The following is a 21,585-nucleotide window of genomic DNA, read 5'->3' on the forward strand; positions in this document are numbered from 1 at the left end:
CGACAGGCAACAAATATGGCTTTAATTCTATCTATATAATGTATTAAAATAAATGCACACCCGATACACTAGAGGTCGGCAAAGAATTGTCCATATGTGGGCCCTTGGATGTTAAGAGATTAATGTTTTTTTTGTAGCCAAGAGTAAAGACCATAACCCTATCAAAAACAGTAGTCAAAGTGTATATTTTCATTTTTACCGATGTTTTATACAATTTATCGGAAATACGAATTTATCGGAAAATGCTAATTATCGTAAAAACCGCAAGGAAATGACTAAATCCAGATTCAACCCTGCCATTGGAAAGAGGAGCATTTTCCCTATCCATAGATGTATGATTTGGCCATAATAAGGTCAAGGTCAAGTTCAAGGTCAAATATGAATTTATAATTAAAATCGATTATCATTAATTACTGTATCTACAAATCCTTCTGTTTAATCATCTTCCCTTTATTCATTTGCTTAGATTTTTTGTACACATGATCTCAATAAGGTGGTGAATGAGCTCAGTGAGCATTTTCTCGTACCCCGCAGATTTAACATGATCAAAGATGCGAAAATCATAAATCATAATTTTTATTCTCCTTTTCTTAATTACAATTTACTCAGCCTAGTAACAGACACAATATTTATGACACTGGAAATACCCCCAGGTCCCTAGATGTTCCTAGATACCAAGAACATGCTAATTGACCTTGCAGAAGTGGAGCAATCTTCCATTTACTTAGGCATGTACCTTTAGGCGAAATATTCCTACAGCTTAACAAAGTGACCAAAGTGTAATCTAGTACTACATACAATGTAGGCCTGGTTATAGTGGGCAGTTACGCGTGTTAATCAGTTACATTTTCAGGTCAGTACTTGTAGAAAGAAATATAAGCTTGTAGGGTATTTTAGTCCAGCGTTTCTCGCAGATTGTCTTCCTGCGAAAATATTGTTTTCTGTCACAGTTCACTGACAAGATTGTCTATGTGGTATTTAAGTGTTAATTTCTCATCAAGCCACATTTTGAATGAATGAAGTTTATTTTTCGGTCTTGTTTACAGACAAATCAAACACACCCATGTGGACTTGCAAAAAAATATTATTTATTTATTATAAAATATTATTATTATTAAAAAATATATATTTTTGCCTATCCTTTACAAATTCTTAAAAACGAAATATATTTTAATATAAGAAAGAAAAACTTAAAATATGCTGCAAGATATAATTTTTTTAAAGAAAAAAACAAATGTTTGATGTTTTACTCAAACTGTACTCCTGAATTATTTTATCCTTTAAGGCTTTTTTAAATCGCCCCTGAGAAGTATACAACTTCAACCCATCACTAAGGCTATTCCATAATTTAACTCCCAAAATTGAAACACATCAAGCTTTGCATTAGTTCTTACCTTTTTACATGTTTTAAGAATACATAACCCTCTTAAATTATACTTTGAATACAAACTGGTAGGTTCTTACTCTTAGCACGAAAAATTATTTCCACGGTTTTTATGTACACCATATCTAAAAATCTTAATGTGCAGGAGTTTATGAATAATGGATTTGTCGATTCAAGGTAACTAGCTTTGTTTATTATTCCAATAGCTCTTTTCTGTAGTTTAATATGATCTATATTTGTTTTATAAACATTCCCCCAGACCTCAACACAATATGACATGTATGGCACAACAAGTGAGAAATACAATATATGCAAACATTTCTGATTTAAAATTGATGAGATCAAGCCAATATATGTATATTCTCTCTCACATCGGTTATTATAATCAATGTTTCTGAAATATATGCAGTATGAAAGAACAGCACCAGGCCCAACCTCCATTTATTTCAATTAATTTGGCACAATGACACAATTTTTTTGGCCCGGCCACAAGTACTCTCAGCCTTTTGCTGTAATTAAATCTCTGCATACATACTTAAGATAAGATAAGATAAGATGTAAATGTATAAGATAAGATAAGATATTCCTTTATTGGGAGGAGTGGGACAGGTATGGGCAGGGTAATAGTAGAAAGACATAAATATAGGCATAAATAAAATGTGATCTGAATATAAACATAGGAGGAAAAAATTATAAATGCAGATGATGATCTGTATGCCCTATCGGTTATACGGTACAATAAATATAGGCAGTTTGAATCTGAATATATACTATGAGTTAAGTAAACAGTATACACAAGGTCAACCTTATCCTTGTGTTTTCCGTCAACGTAAGAACAAAAACCTGCCAGAATCAATTTGTACTTCTAAAGGATAATTTGGCTTTTAAAAGTTCTTGCAGGGACACACGTTCAGTTAGCCTCACACTGTATTTGGAAATGTTTTTCTTTCTCCATACATTGTGTATACAGTAGCAACAGAGACCTTGTTGAACAATCACTCCTGTCCGTTCAGTCCTAGAAAGGGACAGTTCTGCCTGGGCTTGTCTCTCAATAGAGGGGAGAGGTTAACAACCACGGGACACAATGGTGATACAGAAACAGAGCGTGATTGCCCGCAGACAGACCTGTTTCTGGCCGCTTCTCTGGTTTCAAGAGATTGTCACTCACACACGCACGCACCTGACCTGTGGGTGCACATGTACCCACACAGACACACACACACACGCACGCACCTGACCTGTAGGTGCACATGTACACACACAGACACACACACACACACACACACACACACACACACACACACACACACACACACACACACACACACACACACACACACACACACACACACACACACACACACACACACACACACACACACACACACACACACACACACACACACACACACACACACACACACACACACACACACTTACTCACGGGGGGTACATTTATACTATGTCTCTTCTTCTCTCATTCCCTGTATGCGTGTACGTATCTGTTTGTACCAGTGTGTGTGTGTGTGTGTGTGTGTGTGTGTGTGTGTGTGTGTGTGTGTGTGTGTGTGTGTGTGTGTGTGTGTGTGTGTGTGTGTGTGTGTGTGTGTGTGTGTGTGTGTGTGTGTGTGTGTGTGTGTGTGTGTGTGTGTGTGTGTGTGTGTGTGTGTGTGTGTGTGCGTGCGTGCGTGTGACGAGTGACTGTGGCAGTGCGGGCTGGTAAGTTAAACTCACTTCCTCATAACAGGGTTAACAGACGCATAGGTACGGTAGTTAGGAGTGAATTCACTTCTTAGTGCAGCGTCCTGTGTCGTCGCCCGCGGCGCGGGAGCCCCCTGTTCGACTCCCCCTCGGGACATTAACATTTAACATCAACACAACGCAGACCAATATGATCCGTCACATTTGCACATCTCCAATATTTTCTTTCACTCTCAAGTCTATCGCCTAATTAAGTGGAAATACCATAAATAAATGTAAAAAACAAACGAAAACTAAAAAACATAATTATTCATTATTAATATACTGTACATACATACAAAGTAAGCTATAGTCCAATATAGGACAAATTACTTTTAATAATACGCATCGTTTTTTCTGCACTCAAGACTTATAGACAAATGCGTGGCCTGTAATTTACGATACTGAGAGGGAAAAGGTGGAGATATAGACATTTAATCAGGCAGCCTCACTCTATAGTATGAATAGAGTTATAGTATAGTTATATAAATATATAAATAATTATGGAATGTACACAGGACCAGGATGTGTTTGGGAAAGTCACTGTGATTCTCAGAAAGACAGATGGAGGAAGTGAACGGAGAAAAAGGCGTGGGAGGTCCGGGTACCTGCTGACGTCATGAGAGCACCTGACTGAAGCGTGAAGATGACACACCTGAAACGAACGGAACAAGTTTATCTCTCTCTCTCTCTCTCTCTCTCTCTCTCTCTCTCTCTCTCTCTCTCTCTCTCTCTCTCTCTCTCTCTCTCTCTCTCTCTCTCTCTCTCTCTCTCTCTCTCTCTCTCTCTCTCTCTGTCTCCATCTCTCTCCTTCTCCAACTCCTCCTTCTATAGTCCCTCCCCTTTGGTTTAAATAGTGGAGGTGAAACGGAGCAGGTGAACCTGTGTGAGAGGCGTGAAAACCACCTGAGGCTCCTCTTGACAAGGATTAACAAGGACCTCATTACTTCTTCGTCAAATTACAACACAAACAGGTAAGTTCCACTTTAAATATTATCTTACACCCTCTGTACTAGACCAACTATATTGAAATATTATCTTACACAGTCTGTACTAGACCAACTATATTGAAATATGATCTTACATGATCTGGACTAGACAAACTATATTGAAATATTATCTTACACCCTCTGTACTAGACCAACTATATTGAAATATTATCTTACGCACTCTGTACTATACCAACTATATTGAAATATTATCTTACACACTATGTACTAGACCAATTATATTGCGTGTGTCTTCTTATCTTACGGTACATTACATTTTACATTTTCTCATTTAGCTGACGCTTTTATCCAAAGCGACTTACACGTTTTGTACAACAAGTCAGCAGGAAGGGTACAACTCTAACAGCTGAGTAACAATGTTCATCAAAGTGTTGAGTGCTGTATATTAGGACAAGTGCATGACAGTAAGGTTAGTTAGGGTTAGATATATATATATATATATATATATATATATATATATATATATATATATATATATATATATATATATATTTTTTTTTTTTTTTTTTTTAGATATTGATTGAAGAAGTGTGTCTTTAGTCAACGGCGAAAGATTGGACAGGTTTCGGCTGTCCTAACTGTGGTGGGCAGTTCGTTCCACCATTGTGGGGCAAGGACAGAGAATAGGCGGCTTCTCTTTGATGACCCTCCCGGAGCTTGGATAGGAGTAGGTCTGAGGCGGCCAGAAGATGCAGAGCGTAGGGGTCTTGAGGGTGTGTAGTTAAAGACCATTGACCGGAGGTAGGCGGGAGCCGTTCCCTTTGCCACATGATATGCCAGGTCGAGAAGCTGATTCGTGCGGCAATGGGGAGCCAGTGCAGGTCCCTAAGAAGTGGGGTGACATGGGCTGACTTCGGTAGGTTTGAGATCAGGCGGGCTGCTGCGTTCTGAATGAGTTGAAGAGGCTTGGTGGCAGTGGCCGGGAGGCCAGCAAGCAGTGCGTTGCAGTAATCAAGGTGGGAGATGACGTTGATTGGACAAGGAGTTGGGTGGCTTCTTTTGTCAGGAAGGGGCGGATCCTTCTGCCGTTGCTCAGGAGGAATCTGCAGGTTCTGGTTGTCGCCGCGATGTGTGCGGATGAAGAGAGTAAGCTAATTTCCCAAGATGTTGGCGCGTTCCTTTAAGTAAAGTGGTGTGCTTCCACCACTGAATACCTGCCACCTCAGGATGGTTGATCGGCTGCCGACATAAAGGAGAAACTGACGTGTGTTATTGAATATTCTTCAACATTAGATTGCGCTGCCATCGCATCGAGGCAGTGATACACAAGGCAACGGATATGAGGAAACAGTGACTGAGAACGCAGCGTTTATGCTTTTACTGTATCATACATACAAGATACTTCCTTGTTGCCATGAACCTGAAGAGACACAGTAGTTGACCCTGTGTCTCACCTCGTTGCCTGGAGTGTTGCTCATCTATTGCCTCAAAATCATTGACCTGGTTTATCACTAGTTTCAAGTTTAATTTTATTAGTTGTCACAGACTACCCACAGACCCACAGACTATTAAAGAGCACATCAAATGCATTAACTTGGTCCCATTACTAACCTGTTAACCTGGTCCCATTACTACCCTGGCCTCTCTCCCCTGTGCAGGAATGGACAGCAGACTGCTCCTCGCTGTGCTGCTTGGCATCATCACCTGGATGTCTGTCGGCACCAGTGCTCTGAACTCCACTGTAGTGCCGACGAGCGACATGACTGCGGCAACAACAAGCAACATGACTGTAGCAACAACAAGCGACATGACTGCGGCAACAACAAGCAACATGACTGTAGCAACAACAAGCGACATGACTGCGGCAACAACAAGCAACATGACTGTAGCAACAACAAGCGACATGACTGTAGCAACAACAAGCAATATGACTGCGGCAACAACAAGCAACATGACTGTAGCAACAACAAGCGACATGACTGTAGCAACAACAAGCGACATGACTGCGGCAACAACAAGCAACATGACTGTAGCAACAACAAGCGACATGACTGTAGCAACAACAAGCGACATGACTGCGGCAACAACAAGCAACATGACTGTAGCAACAACAAGCGACATGACTGCGGCAACAACAAGCAACATGACTGTAGCAACAACAAGCGACATGACTGTAGCAACAACAAGCGACATGACTGTAGCAACAACAAGCAACATGACTGCGGCACCAACGGCCATGACTGCAGCACCAACGACCACAGCTGCCCCACTAACATTTAACGACACCGTGGCACCTCTCCCGGTAAGTGGTTATAGAATACTGTAGAAAAGAACAGAATAGGCATGGAATGGAATATAATATAATTGGTCTGTGTCATACAGTATTACATAATACAGCCTGCTAGAACTGTTCTCTCTCTCCCTCACCCCCTAACCTTCTATCCCTTGTAAACACACACACACAGGAAAGAATCACTCGGTCAGGATGCGGCATGACCCAAATCTGCGCGGAGGAGCCGCGGGGCTGTGACCCCTCAGTGGCTGGGTCCTGTTTCTTCGTGGCCGCCAGGCAGACGAGCGGTCGGAATTTTGTGTTTGCGCTGGCAGGAGAGTCTGAGGGCTACATCGCCGCTACACTGTCCGCCGACAGCCGTCTGGTGCGCTCACTGTTTAAACACTCCACATGTATCCCCCCAAACATATAGCAGGCTACAGTACACACTGTGGTGATGTGTAGTATTCCTGTTGTTTTTTCATACACGCTATAGATTTATTTATATTATAAAAGTACATAGTGAATCACTAGTATCCCTGTGCTTTTGCATTATAAATGTTATGTTTCTATGGTGATTTAACGTAGTATTACTAATAGTACTAATTAGTAATTGGTACATGCAATACTATAGTTTTCTATAGTTTAGTTTAGCAAATTGTGTCTTTTGACTGAAGTTCTGATGACTCTGGCTGTTTTTTGATTGGTCTTTGACCTTTTGACCCTGAGATGATGACGTTTTAACAACCTCTCTGACGATGACGTGTTAACGACCTCTCTGACCCTGAGACGATGACGTGTTAACGACCTCTCTGACCCTGAGACGATGACGTGTTAACGACCTCTCTGACCCTGAGACGATGACGTGTTAACGACCTCTCTGACCCTGAGACGATGACGTGTTAACGACCTCTCTGACCCTGAGACGATGACGTGTTAACGACCTCTCTGACCCTGAGACGATGACGTGTTAACGACCTCTCTGACCCTGAGACGATGACGTTTTAATGACCTCTCTGACCCTGAGACGATGACGTTTTAATGACCTCTCTGACCCTGAGACGATGACGTTTTAATGACCTCTCTGACCCTGAGACGATGACGTGTTAACGACCTCTCTGACCCTGAGACGATGACGTGTTAACGACCTCTCTGACCCTGAGATTATGACATTTTAACGAATTTTCAATTCTTTATGCGTTAAAGATGTATCCATACTAGAGAGCTCTAATCATTCTATTTTAGATAATTATTACATTATATACTATATACAGTTTGGTTTGGCTCAGAAAAACAATAACCCTTGATGAAGAATCTTCAACACTAGATTTCATCGATACACTGACAGAATGAAGGTAAAATTCTCTTCTGTATTGAAATCGTTACACTGCTAGTTACTGGTGATCATGTACATTATGGCATCCAACCTCTGACCTAACCTTCCTTTCCTTACAGGGGGGGAATGACACCACATACATCTGTGCTAACAACAATGGCGCGGTTAAATTCATCACCACTGTCCTGGCCAACGGTGTTCTTACTGTAACAAATGTACGTTTTGCCAGCTTTTTTGTGTGTGTGTGTGTGTGTGTGTCCTTGCTTTCCTATTCTTGCAATGGTTTTGTTTTGTTTTTGGTCGGACCCCACAATGACAAGGGCCTATTTTAGGGTTAGTGTGTGTGTGTGTGTGTGTGTGTGTGTGTGTGTGTGTGTGTGTGTGTGTGTGTGTGTGTGTGTGTGTGTGTGTGTGTGTTTATTAGCGTGCTTTGTACAATGTACTGTTTTAGTTTTTGCCTATTGCCCACAGAGAGATAATATGACATTATTAATATTACCATGACATGTCTGTCCTATCATATATTGAGTGTCAATCTTCTGTGCTTGTAGTTGCCAGCGAGCTCGGTGAAGGGTGTGGTCGACGGGAACAACATCCAGTGTACCTTTGAGGCCACCATACCCGACGCTACGACCAGAGCCTCCTCCTCATCCTTTTCCATGGCTGTGTCCACTGGAACTTTCACCAACGGTAAGCTAGGCATGTCTCGTGTAAGTTACACAAATGTAGAAGGGTGGATTATCCCTGCTTGTGGGAGTAGTAGTACACAGACACTGGGTAGTAGGATACTATAGTATTGGACCTATATGTACCCCCGTCTTTGGCCCGGAACGTCGTTCTGGAGGGCTTGCAGCTGGAGTGGATGGGGCCCAGGATTTACTAACCTGGGGACTGGTACTCTGGTCTCCCTCGCCTTCCAAGGCGGTCAGCAGTAGCTCCCCACACACCCTCACTTCCCCCAGTACCTCCGACAGCCCTCCCACACCCAGTGACTGTCAGTTCAATAGTATTATTGGGCTTCCCTTTAAGCAGTACCCTTCCTTGACCACCTGTATAGACCCTTCAAATGCTATTCTGTGAATGGGGTGTAAGGGTTAAATAATTATGCAGTCACAATATTTACCCAGGGGTTAGAATAGCAAATGGAAGAAACAGACACACAGACAATGCTCCCAATAAGGTCTACTTTACTGAAGCCTGGGCAGGTTATCAATTACAATTAACACTTTCCATTTATTCATACATGGCACCGGGTGCTCTCACTGTTAATGTAGGGGAAGCTCTTCCCACCATAGGCACCGCGTGCTCAATACATTAAAACACCCCGCTTGTACTAGGGGAACCCAGGCATAAAGTAGAGAAACATTGGGAATTCAAATAATCAAATAATCAGAATTACAAAAATAAAACCAAGTAAATGTGGGCCCACGTTACCAAAATAAAACCTAACCTAAGCCGGCTTAAATTGTTTGGGGTACCCCTTAGACACTGGTTGTTAGCGTTCACTTGAATGGACGTTGCTGTTGATACACGAGGTACCGGTAGTACTTAGCCAAGATGGCGGACCCACTCTTGTCACCACTCGTCCAGGTGACAAGATGGCGTCGGCGATCCCGCGAGCACAGCCAGCGGGCTGGGCGAACAGCATAGGCAGTGGTTAGCTGGAGGAGCGTGCTGGATGGCGTCATCTGCTGGTGGGAAGAGGCGTCCTCTGTACCATCTGGGAGACGTCCACTGCTGGTTGTTGCTTGCTTGCTGCTGTTGCGCGAGCTAATACTGTTGCTACCCTAAACACAGCTAAGCTTCGGGTCTGGATGCACCCTCCTGCTATATCGGTTGTACTACTAACGCAACGTGGCTGGCTATACCACCGGTCTTCAGCGCCGCGCGCCCGGTTGTCTACTGAAGTCAGACGGAGCCGCTAGCAGCATGCTAATACACCGCACACTGTAACTACTATAACCCGCTAACGATAGACGTTAGTCCCGTTAACTCTAGACTTTAGTCCTTCGGTTCTGTATCTCTTACTCACACACTATCGCTGGTACTTCTAGGATAACCCGTCACTAGCAAGTACTTCTCATCACCCGTTGCTCGTTCCAACGGGGCTCTCTTCTTAACACCCGTTGCTCGTTCCGACGGGGCTCTCCAACAACGGGGCTCGTTTGAGCACCCGCCCACTGTAACTGCGACTGATCACGGTCAAGTCCACTGCCGAAGAGAGCTTCCTGGTACTCTCGCTCCCAGGTAACTCCCTCTTCCTCATTGCTTTCCTCTCTCCTCCGCTCCACCTGCCACCACTGCCACTCCGCCCCCTGCTGGCAACCTCCACTGATCCCACTTTAGGACCGCTCCAGAAAGGGAAAAAGGGCTTCAATGTTATTGTTAGTGATTCATACTGAAGCCGGAGAAGAGTAGCACCTCACCTTGTCGTTAGACTGGGCGAGCTATCCAAAAGAACACTGTTAATCACACGTTATACACACACACAGGGAAAGTAACAGTTACTGTAGTTAGCACTTCTGAATACTTTGTATAATATTCAGGCTGCTACACATAGATGCTACTGTGGGGGCATGCACACACACGCGCACAGACACACACACATTTGAAATGCTTTTTTTATTTTTATTTTTTTTTATCAACAACACAACATCAACAACAATAATAACAACAACAATAATAATAATAATGACAAGACAATAAGAAATAAGAAATACTTACAGATCAAAACTTAACTAATAAATACAAAATACCAAGTAAAAAGAGTTTAGCTGTTTAAATGCTTTATTTATGTCCACATAAATACTAAGTACGGCCATAAACACTAACAGTGCAATCAGCTCATTGGGAGTCGTTCAGTTACGTTTGTGACGTTTGTGCAGCACCCATCGTACGCACACAATATTAACACTTTCAGCGCCAGAGGTAGCTGTGGGCCGTGTGGTAAGAATGCCAGCGCTTTAAAGAATAGGGATATATGGCTGTGTTTGCAGGGCTAAAACTATATTAAATATCATAACTATGGATATAGAACTATTGCCCATTTGACATCAAGTATCTATCGTTCAATTTGTGAAAAATAAATGCTTTTTTCATCCGTACATTCCCGTTTTATACCGTGGTGAATATGAGTATAGTTTTAGAGTAATCCTGTGTAATCCCAGAAAACGCAGCTATGCAGCGTTTAGTGCATTTCACTAGAAACCATGGCATTCCTCACCTGGATCAACAATCAATCTGAAATCAACGCTATATTGTCTGTATTATGTTTCATCATGCATGCATGAAAGGGTGGGGGGGGGGGTGTTTCTATGCTTCGATCGTCACCAACGGAATACGTTACACAGTACATTACACACATACGCTCCGATCGCAGGGAAGGGATTCTTCGATCAACGCAAGATTGATACCATATAGCCCTTACCTTGACTAGGATGAGCTCCAAAAATAATATTCCAATTATCTGATCGCCATTCCAAGTATTGATGTCGATCGTGTTGCCAACATAATCCACCAAAGAACATGAACTGGGAGTGCTTGATTATCCTCAATCCATGTGTTATAAACGCTACTCCTGCCCGACTAGGAAAACCCGGACCAAGGATGTGCAATACCGGCCGCAAGGCGGCAGGCGGCGGTATTGGACGTTTGCAATCTCAGACCCATTCCCAATGATAACATCAGGCTCCCTCGATGGATTATGAATGGAAATAGCGAATAAAAAAAATAACGACCAAAACCCGACTATACTCGGGTCTGGCGCCGAACGTTTGGCGAGTTAACCCGACTATACTCGGGTCCGGCGCTCAAAGACAAATAAACCTCTTGAATCTTGAATCAATGTGTCACTAATCTCGCACCCGTCTTTCCTCTCTGTAGGTTCACTAGGTAATCCCACCCCAAGAGTCCGAACTCAAGTCCTGGACCTGAACAGCCCCACCACTAATGTCACCAACCAGGTGACACCAAATGCAACTGACCCAACCATCACGGTGGCCTCACACATGCTGACGCCAAACAGCACGGTTACACTTCTCACGGTCAGTATAGAATAGAATATAATAGAATCAGGGATGTAGTGGTGGGTAAACCCACCTAAAGTTTCAGTTTACCTACTTTTGTATGCTGATATGAATGGTATAGATTATCGTAAGTATCAGGTCCATTTGTGAAAATAAAGCAAAAAGATATTATTCTGGAAAATGTATAAAATTCATCATTACTATCTTACTGTAATTTTGCTTCAACACAGCATCATAGAACAGCACACAGCATATAGTGACTTTACTAATAATCTAGGTCTCTATCATTTCTGTTTGTTTGTTTATTTTTACATACAAAGAACCAGCACTATGTGTCAGTCACTCATGGTTAGCCACTCTGCCCCTGGTGGTGGCTCAGAGGCATGCCACTCTGCCCCTGGTGGCGGCTCAGAGGCATGACACTCTGCCCCTGATGGCGGCTCAGAGGCATGACACTCTGCCCCTGGTGGCGGCTCAGAGGCATGCTACTCTGTAGGACCAGTTCGTTCCATGCAACATTCCAATGCTTTACTTCTATGACATGGGGTGTCCTTATTGTGCATGTTCACACGGCAGGCCTTCCCACGCTGTTCCCACCAAAGGTGGGACCCGTAAGGAACCCCAACCTGAGCGTGACATAAGAGCAAAATGGCAACTTTGTGAATATGGTCAATTGAGACATCACATTCCAAAAGTCATCCAATCCACTAAGATTGTTCTCTCTCCCTTCATTTGATCTCCTCTCCCATCCTTCTATCCTTTCACACACACACACACAGGAAAACATCAATCGAGTAGGATGCGGCTCAGTCCGTCTCTGCCAAGCGGAACCATCGACTTGCGACCCATCCGTGTCGGATTCCTGTTTCTTCATCTCCGCCAAGCAGATCAATGGTCGGGACTTTCACTTCCAGCTCTCAGGAGAGTCGGAGGGCTACGCCAGTATCATCCTGTCTGCTGACGACGCTCTGGTAATAGACCGTTGATATTATAATATTGTAATCTGATATTATAGAATTAGGCCCCCACAAAACAGACCATATTGTGAAGTGGGTCTTTGGGAACATTAGAATCTTGAATCCTGCAGGACGTACACACTATGGCCGCTTTTCCACTGCATGGTACCTACTCGACTCGACTCTACTCGCTTTTGGTACCTGGTACTTCGTTCGTTTACCACTGCAGGTAGTACCCCCCCCCCCCCTCAGTGTAGCTGGTTGTCATAGAGTGCTGTGATGTCATCTTCAACGCGACATGCACACACACATATTGAAGCTAGCTATGAAACCAGTGACTTATTAGCTAATGTACGCTAGCCGCAATGCTAACGGTTATAATGGGAAGTCCCAGTCACATTGTTCTCACTGCAAACAAATAAAGAAAGCTAATGTTTAGTAGTCGCAAGGCTATTTAAAGATGGCGGGTTTGTGTTTTTGTGCAGGACGCCCCCCGTGATATTTTTCCGTAGCCTATGTTTGCGAAGACGCTCTCTGATTGGCTAGCCGCGTACAGCAAAGACCCTCTCTGATTGGTTTAGCGCCGAAGGGTCTCTTACGCCTAATCCTAACCCTAACCCTAACCTTAACCTTAACCCTAACCCTAACTAACCTTAACCTTAACCTTAACCCTAACCCTAACCTTAACCTTAACCTTAACACTTTGATTGCCTAAGGCTAAATTCATGATATACCATCCCTTGCCAGCTCTATTTGTCTATGGAGAAGTTCCCCTTCTTTGCAGGGCTATAACTTTTTAAATTCTATTGCTAAATTGCCATTATTAGGGCCCATTCAATGTCCTATATGTATTGTTCAGGGTGTATGAACGTTAAACTTTTTCATTCACATATTCATACTAAAATATGATCTAAAGAATAAGTATGTTTTCATCTCTTTCTGCAGCTTTCTCCAGAACGTGATTTATAGCCCCAAATGCATTATATTGATGATCAAATACAGTTTTGATAGCAATCGGCGCGATATAAAAAAATCCAACTGGACGGACTTCTGGAAGTTACTACACGTCATCTGATGTTGACCGGATGGGCGAGGGGCGTTTATAATTCCGTGGGCAGCGTTATACCATTCATCTAATGTGGGTCAAATGTTCATCATAGCAGTTAGTGTCGAACACGGTAATATTACACTCTAAAACTCACCCCAGTCTCCGCGGGCCGTTGGGCGATCAGCGTGGGGTAGACAATTTTCCATTATGGGATGTTGAAATACCCGGTCCATTTCCAGGTTATATAATAATATATACGTCTATAAGGGCCAAACTTGATTTAACAAAACAATAAATCTATAAGCCCTTGAGGAGGCTGCTACCGGCTAAAAACCTATAATTGACGCGTCTGTGGCCGCTGTTGTAACCGTCTGGTGAAAGGAATGAATGTCCACAAGGTTCGTTCCAATAACACCCCAAATGGGTTTATTTACCACACAAACGTGATAAAACGCAATTGCCAAACGATACCTTTCAAAAGAACAAACAAAACACTTTACCCTACAAACAAAACGATAACAAACAACGTGCCGTGTCGACGTGACAACTTGACGACTTGACGGTCAAAAACTGTTTGGCTCTACCGGTAACCAAACGCACCTGCCTGTCATCAGTCCCGTTACTCATTAAGTAGCTACGTATGTCACCTACTGGTGAGCAACGGGAACTGATGCCACAAACTCAATTTGGCAGGCTGGCAGGCACAATGTATTACAGGCAGAATTTATCATAAATACATAAATCCAAACAAATGCATAAAATAAAACATATGGCACTACAACCATGTAAATTGGCTCTTACACGCCGGCCTCTAATTGTTAAATGTCATAACATATAACAATTATAACATAAAATGAAAAACAAAAAGAGCCAAAGTGTGCCATATAACCACAAAACAAATCAATGCCATATAACCACAAAACAAATCAAATATTTGAGACTATCGCCTCGTGCAAAACAAACTTAGGACCAAGCCCGGTCAATGGTCATTCCAAGATCAATGTCTTGGCTTTAAGCACCGAGCACCCCAAGCCGTTCTCGTCTGGGAAGGCCTCTAAAAACTCTGCCGAGGAGCTGCAGAGTTGCAAATGTCAATAAAATCTCCCGCCATCTTGTCCATTGGCGCTCAATGTCATTGGGAATGTTTTCATCCCAGCTGCACACTCTTCTCCACAGTTTGAGCAGCATGGACTTGGCAGGAAGTGATAAAATCTCCCGCCATCTTGTCCATTGGCGCTCAATGTCATTGGGAATGTTTTCTTCCCAGCTGCACACTCTTCTCCACAGTTTGAGCAGCATGGACTTGGCAGGAAGTGTAACTGGGCCAAGGAAACTCAAGGGATGGCACACCGAAATCTGGTTGTTCAGCGAAGTTCCCAGGTTGCTCAGTGTCTCTTCCAATCTGCTCACAGAAATCATATTGACAGTGGCCACTGAAATCCCATTTTCAGGACCGTTATTTTCTTGCAGGGGGCCGTTGACCACCCAGCCCAGAACAGTTCTCATAGCATACGGACCATTTCCACGGCCGTTGATCACCTCCCAAGGTTCCAATAACCTGGGAGCATTGGTACCAATCAATAGATCAACATTTGCCTTTATGCTGGGAATTTGGACATGGGACAGGTAAGGCCACTTCAGCAAATCTTCCTGTGATACAACATTGTCACTTGTCACAGGCATTTTCCTTTGTGAAAGGACTTCTGGGAGGCTATAGAAAGTGTCCCCATTGAGACCAGAGACCTCCAAACCTTTCAGTGAGGTACTTGATACCGTCTGCTCCTGGCTCAAAGTGCGCAGAAGGAAGCTAGTCTGTGGTCCAGTCACATCCAATGCACTCATTAAATGTTCAGAACAAAATGTTGCAGAACTGCCAGGGTCGAGAAAGGCGTATGTTTGCAGTATCTTTCCATTTGTGGACTTGACTTGGACTGGCAGAATGGACAGCTTACAATTTCCTCCGCCGGCCCCAGTAAGACCACACGTCTGCGTGGCTATAGTGACACTTGGCTTGACAGCTGAAGTGACACTTGCAGATGAATTAGGCTGCTGGTATGTGCTGAGGTAAGGCCTGTCAATGTGAAGCATGGTTGGATGTTTTTTCTCACAAACCTTGCAGATTAGGCGCTTGTCGCAACCAGCACTCATGTGACCGGAACACAAACATCCGAAACAAATCCTATTTTGCTTTATGAAGATAATTTTATCATTGTGGTTCTTGCCTTTCAGCCGCGGGCACTCTGACAGAGAGTGATCCTGAAAGCAGCATACACAAGACTCAGATTTCTCCATTTCAAAATCCTGCCCCCTATGGACAGAGCCTGAATTGACTTTGAAATCATGTCCCCTATGGACAGAGCCTGAGTATGCTCCGCTATCCTGTCCCCTATGGACAGAGCCTGAGTCTGGTTTAGAATCATGTCCCCTATGGACAGAGCCTGAATTGGCTTTGGAATCATGTCCCCTATGGACAGAGCCTGAATATGCTCCGCTATCCTGTCCCCTATGGACAGAGCCTGAGTCTGGGTCCTTGGAGTCCAGACGTGTGACAGTTGTAGCAAAGCTGTTGCCTTCAGCTCTGCCAAACTTGTACTGAGGCTGGAACTTGCTCCTGTTGCTCAATCCATCCTTTATGGTTGGTTTATCCTGGATGTCACCGAAAAGTGGGTCAGAAAGGATCCTGACCTGACGTTCCACGAATGTGACCAGATCATTAAAAACAGCTCTATGATGTCGTCGCTCAAGTAGCTCATAAGCTGTTGTCCTCCATCTTTCCCTAAATCGGTAGGGCAGCTTGGTTATAATCATGCGCATGTTGGTAGGCATGTCAAGCTCCTGCATGTGTTGCATCTCTGTCATCACGTTGCAACAGTTGCGCAGGAACAGAGAATAGTCCTGTAGTGCCTTTACATCTTCAGCCTTAACTGCGGGCCAGGCCAAGGCCTTTTCGATATATGACGTAGCAATCTTAAATTCATTCCCGAAATGTTCTTTCAGGAGACCTTTGGCCATGTCATAACCACGGTCTGGCATCATGTGCTGACAACTCCTTACCAGCTCACGTGGTTGTCCCGTTGTGAATTGCTCCAAAAAATATAAACAATCAGCTTTGCTGGCCTTGTTTTCAATATTGTGTTCAAAGGATCTTATAAAGCTCCCATAGTGAAGCGGGTCACCGTCAAATGGAGGTATGTCTTTTGATGGTAGAGACATTGTGAACTGTTGTTGAACAAGAGCACTTGTTATTTCATTCTGCCGTTGCAGGACTGTACTCAAGTCTCCTTGAAGTGGTATTAAACACGGTTGATACAGTTGTGGTTGCGCAGCAGCTCCACCTTGTGGTGGCATTTGAAAGGGTTGATACAAGTGTGGTTGGACAGCAGCTCTACTTTGTGGTGGAATGTAAAAAAGGGGTGGTTGTGCAGCAGCTCCACCTTGTGATGACATGTGGAAGAGGGGTGGTTGTGCAGCAGCTCCACCTTGTGATGGCATGTGGAAGAGGGGTGGTTGTGCAGCAGCTCCACCTTGTGATGGCAAGTGGAAGAGGGGTGGTTGTGCAGCAGCTCCACCTTGTGATGGCAAGTGGAAGAGGGTTGGTTGTGCAGCAGCTCCACCTTGTGAGGGCATGTGGAAGAGGTGAGGTTTAACCTTTGGCTTGACAACAGGCTCTGGCATAGGAGTGCTGAATTGCTGTGCTGCTGGATTTAGCACAGTATGGCTTGAATGAGGAGGTCCAGTGTGATTTCCCACATGCCTTTGGCTAGAGGTTCGTGACCGTCTCCCTGCATCTGACGTAGTATGCATAACAGCCAAATGGGCAGTGGATACAGCCAACTCAGCCTCCATTTCAAGCTGCTCCTTTTTCCTCCTTAACACTTCCTTGCTCCTCCTTAACTGTTGCTCTTGCTCCTCATTATTCCTCCTTAACTCTTCCTCTTGATCCTCCAGAGCTTGTCTCTCCTTTAAGTATGCTGCTTTCACCAGCAGTGATGCTCTTTTAGCCTCTGCTATGAGGCGTTCAGAGCTGGCACTGCTACCACTCTTTCTGCTGCCTTGTGAGCGTCCAAAGGAGATATTTGAAATACTGTCATTTGGTTTCACATCATCAACCACTGTTTGTATGTTGTCTGGGCGCACGTCCTCTGTGGGTGCACTGACAGTGTGCACCTCCCTTGTGTGCACATCCTCTGTGTGCACAGCCTCTGTGTCTACACAGACAGTGTGCACATCCTCTGTGTGCACAGGTTCTGAGTGCACTTCACCCTGGCTATTTGTAATTGCCATATTTTGTGCCAGCCAACTCTCAACAAGCATGTGGAAGCTTTCCAACGTGTTTATTCTTGACCCAAACCAGGCAGTTTGTAATGTATTTTCGTCCGGGGACATAGTTGACGTATTCATAAATTCATTTTGTACAGATTTGGCTGTCTCACACAGCCTTACATATTCACATAATACATCTTGTACCCCTGTCACGTCAGCATTGTGCATAAATACCTCCATCATTTTGTACAACTTTTGTGCCTTATTTAATATATCTGATCTTTTATTTTCCAATTTTCCCAATTTTTCCATTACAGCCTTTAAGGTCAGTTTAATTTCCCTTTTTTCCATTGTGACAGTTTTCACAGCCGCCTCTGCACCGACGAGTTGCTCATTATTAATGTCTTGATTGTCATCCGCAACGCTCATGTTGACAATCAGCAGTGAAATGATTGAAGCAATAACGTTATGCCCGGCGCGCACGAAGGGATTCAAACAGTCAACGATAGTTGTGCGTGGCGCACATAACGGATTATCATTCAACGCCAACGGTGGCGCGCACAAACAAATCAAAGTTAACGGTAGACTGGTACGCGCAGTCTATTTTCAGCTACCAATGCATTGGACTTTATGCTCGCAAAACGTAAGAGTTGTGTGCACACATTTACCATGGCCAAAAAAAAGGGGTAGCGCTACCTTACCTCGGCTTGTAGCCTACCAATGAAAATGTTGGCAGCTGACGTTGGGTACCGTTGGTTGTAGTCGGAGCTCTGATGAGTAGGTTGACGTTCAGCGCTTCTCAGCTCCTGGCTATGTTGACATCCAACAGCTGGAACTGCGCAAATCCCACGCAGTCCTCAACGCATCAGCTCCGCGCGCGCATCAAAGCGAGGCTGAATGGCTTCCCCGCTGTCCTCAACGTTTCTTGTTGCGCAAAGCTTAAACCTACTTTGCTCGTCTTGCTGTGGTTCTGGCTGATCCACTTTACTGATGAGCAAGTTTTTGACTTGCTTTGCTCTTGGTGTGGTTCTCAATCCACCTTTATACTAAAGAGCACTAGTTTTTGACTTGCTCTTCATGTGTTCTCAACGAGCACCAGTTTTTGACTTGTATAAGGGCCAAACTTGATTTAACAAAACAATAAATCTATAAGCCCTTGAGGAGGCTGCTACCGGCTAAAAACCTATAATTGACGCGTCTGTGGCCGCTGTTGTAACCGTCTGGTGAAAGGAATGAATGTCCACAAGGTTCGTTCCAATAACACCCCAAATGGGTTTATTTACCACACAAACGTGATAAAACGCAATTGCCAAACGATACCTTTCAAAAGAACAAACAAAACACTTTACCCTACAAACAAAACGATAACAAACAACGTGCCGTGTCGACGTGACAACTTGACGACTTGACGGTCAAAAACTGTTTGGCTCTACCGGTAACCAAACGCACCTGCCTGTCATCAGTCCCGTTACTCATTAAGTAGCTACGTATGTCACCTACTGGTGAGCAACGGGAACTGATGCCACAAACTCAATTTGGCAGGCTGGCAGGCACAATGTATTACAGGCAGAATTTATCATAAATACATAAATCCAAACAAATGCATAAAATAAAACATATGGCACTACAACCATGTAAATTGGCTCTTACAACGTCCAAATCATGTTGTTTTTTCGAGTTATTTGCAGCGATCGATGTTCACTGTGTGAAGACTGAGTCTCTCTAACATTAGCGAGTGCCCGGACCACATATGGAGTGAGTCCTGCCGGGTTAAAGGTAACATCCGTTTTTTCGATCTGCCGATCGGCCACCAGATGGCGGTCTTGAACCGCTAGAGGATTGAGAGGAGATCACACTTGTGTCTCAGGGCCCCGGAAAATAAATATGATTCCGATCACAGATTTTTGAAATATTGATATCAAAGACGAGTTACGGCGTCTTCGGCAACTTGAGCATGGCGGGGAAGGACGCCTAATCTCGTCCTTTGGCAACTAAAGTGTTAACCCTAACCCTAACCCTAACCCTAAGCATAACCCACTTCGAAAGAGGGCCAAAGCATAACCACTTTGAAGCAGAGAATATATATGTACAAGGCGGAAGAGACCCTTCGGCGCTAAACCAATCAGAGAGGGTCTTCGCTGTACGCGGCTAGCCAATCAGAGAGCGTCTTCGCAAACATAGGCTACGGAAAAAAATCATGCGGACGCCCCCCCGTGTAGCGCAATGATAACGTAGTGACGATTCTCTCTTCTGACCAATCAGTGGTCTGTACGTAACTTTTTGGTATTGCTTCTACCCGCTTGGAACCTCAATAATAAAGCAGGTACTAAAAAAAGTACCCGGTACCTGGTACCATCCGCAAATTTGGGCAATGGAAAAGTACGTAAAAGCCGTAAAGGCAGAGTGCAGTCGAGTCGAGGAGGTACCATGCAGTGGAAAAACAGCAAAAGTAGCTTGCAGTTGTCGGCACCTAGATAAAAAGGGTTCAATTAAATATGCTATCAAATCTAACCCTGAAACTGAAGCCAAGCTGACGATTATGCCAATCAAACATCTGGATGTTGCATCTTAAAGGTAGCATCTGTAATGCCGTCAAACAGCGACCTCTAGGCGAAAGAGCTCCTCTTGGCACTGCACTTTTCTTTGTTTTGGTTTGATGTGTGGATCGAGTGGGTCCACGGGGCACGGGCCTCAGGCTCTAAGGTGTAGCTAGTGATACAAACACCTCCCCTAAACCCACTGAAATCCAACACGCACATCACGCCGAAAACAAAGACATGTAAGCAAAGCGCAGCGTCAATAGAAGCTCTTTTGTCTAGAGTTCGCCGGTTGGCAACGTTACCTTTAACCAGCCTATATCCACGTTTGTTTTCCAACCTGGCTGCTGGCCCTGTGATCTGTCGCGCAGTGTTGTTGATTGTCCTCAATATTTTTTCACAGGGACAAAATGGCACCGCGTTTGTCTGTGCCAACGTCAGCGGCAGCGCAGTGTTCTTCGGTGCTCTGCTCGTCAACAGTGCTCTGACCATCACAACGGTGAGTTACGGCTGTGGTGTGTGTGTGTGTTGCACTGAGCAAACTGAGACCAGTAAGAGACTAGTACACCCTGAGCAAACTGGGACCAGTAAGAGACTAGTACACCCTGAGCAAACTGAGACCAGTAAGAGACTAGTACACTCTGAGCAAACTGAGACCAGTAAGATACTAGTACACTGAGCAAACTGAGACCAGTAAGAGACTAGTACACTGAGCAAACTGAGACCAGTAAGAGACTAGTACACCCTGAGCAAACTGAGACCAGTAAGTCGGCATGGTCATGCTGGACCTACAAAAGGCCTTCGACACTGTCAATCACACCATTCTGATTGACAAGCTAAAAGCAATTGGTTTTGATAGTCTATCAGTGAGCTGGATACAATCCTACCTGGAGGGGAGAGAACAGATGGTGGAGGTAAACGGTACCCTATCCCCCCCCCCCCCCTCACAGTGAACTGTGGTGTTCCACAAGGAAGCATACTAGGGCCGCTACTATTCCTAATTTATGCAAATGACATGTTGTCAGCTTGTGACTGCAACTTGTTCCTGTTTGCGGACGACTCAGCCCTGCTGGT

General features: G+C 44.2%; 1 protein-coding gene across 1 annotated transcript in view; it reads left to right on the top strand.

Moving 5' to 3' along the window:
- The first annotated feature begins 3,982 nt into the window (after nucleotides 1-3,982).
- Nucleotides 3,983-21,585, top strand: part of LOC311239696 (uncharacterized protein) — a 63,808-nt gene continuing 46,205 nt past the window's right edge. Inside the window, exons 1-8 of the mRNA XM_084328105.1 lie at nucleotides 3,983-4,098; nucleotides 5,733-6,376; nucleotides 6,540-6,731; nucleotides 7,802-7,897; nucleotides 8,234-8,372; nucleotides 11,565-11,725; nucleotides 12,487-12,678; nucleotides 20,915-21,010. Coding sequence (XP_084184231.1) covers nucleotides 5,735-6,376; nucleotides 6,540-6,731; nucleotides 7,802-7,897; nucleotides 8,234-8,372; nucleotides 11,565-11,725; nucleotides 12,487-12,678; nucleotides 20,915-21,010 — 1,518 coding nt within the window. The 5' untranslated portion in view covers nucleotides 3,983-4,098; nucleotides 5,733-5,734. The remainder of the gene's footprint in view (nucleotides 4,099-5,732; nucleotides 6,377-6,539; nucleotides 6,732-7,801; nucleotides 7,898-8,233; nucleotides 8,373-11,564; nucleotides 11,726-12,486; nucleotides 12,679-20,914; nucleotides 21,011-21,585) is intronic.

The sequence above is a fragment of the Notolepis coatsorum genome (genome assembly GCF_963971535.1).
Source record: "Notolepis coatsorum genome assembly, chromosome: 13".
In the NCBI taxonomy this organism is placed as follows: domain Eukaryota; kingdom Metazoa; phylum Chordata; class Actinopteri; order Aulopiformes; family Paralepididae; genus Notolepis; species Notolepis coatsorum.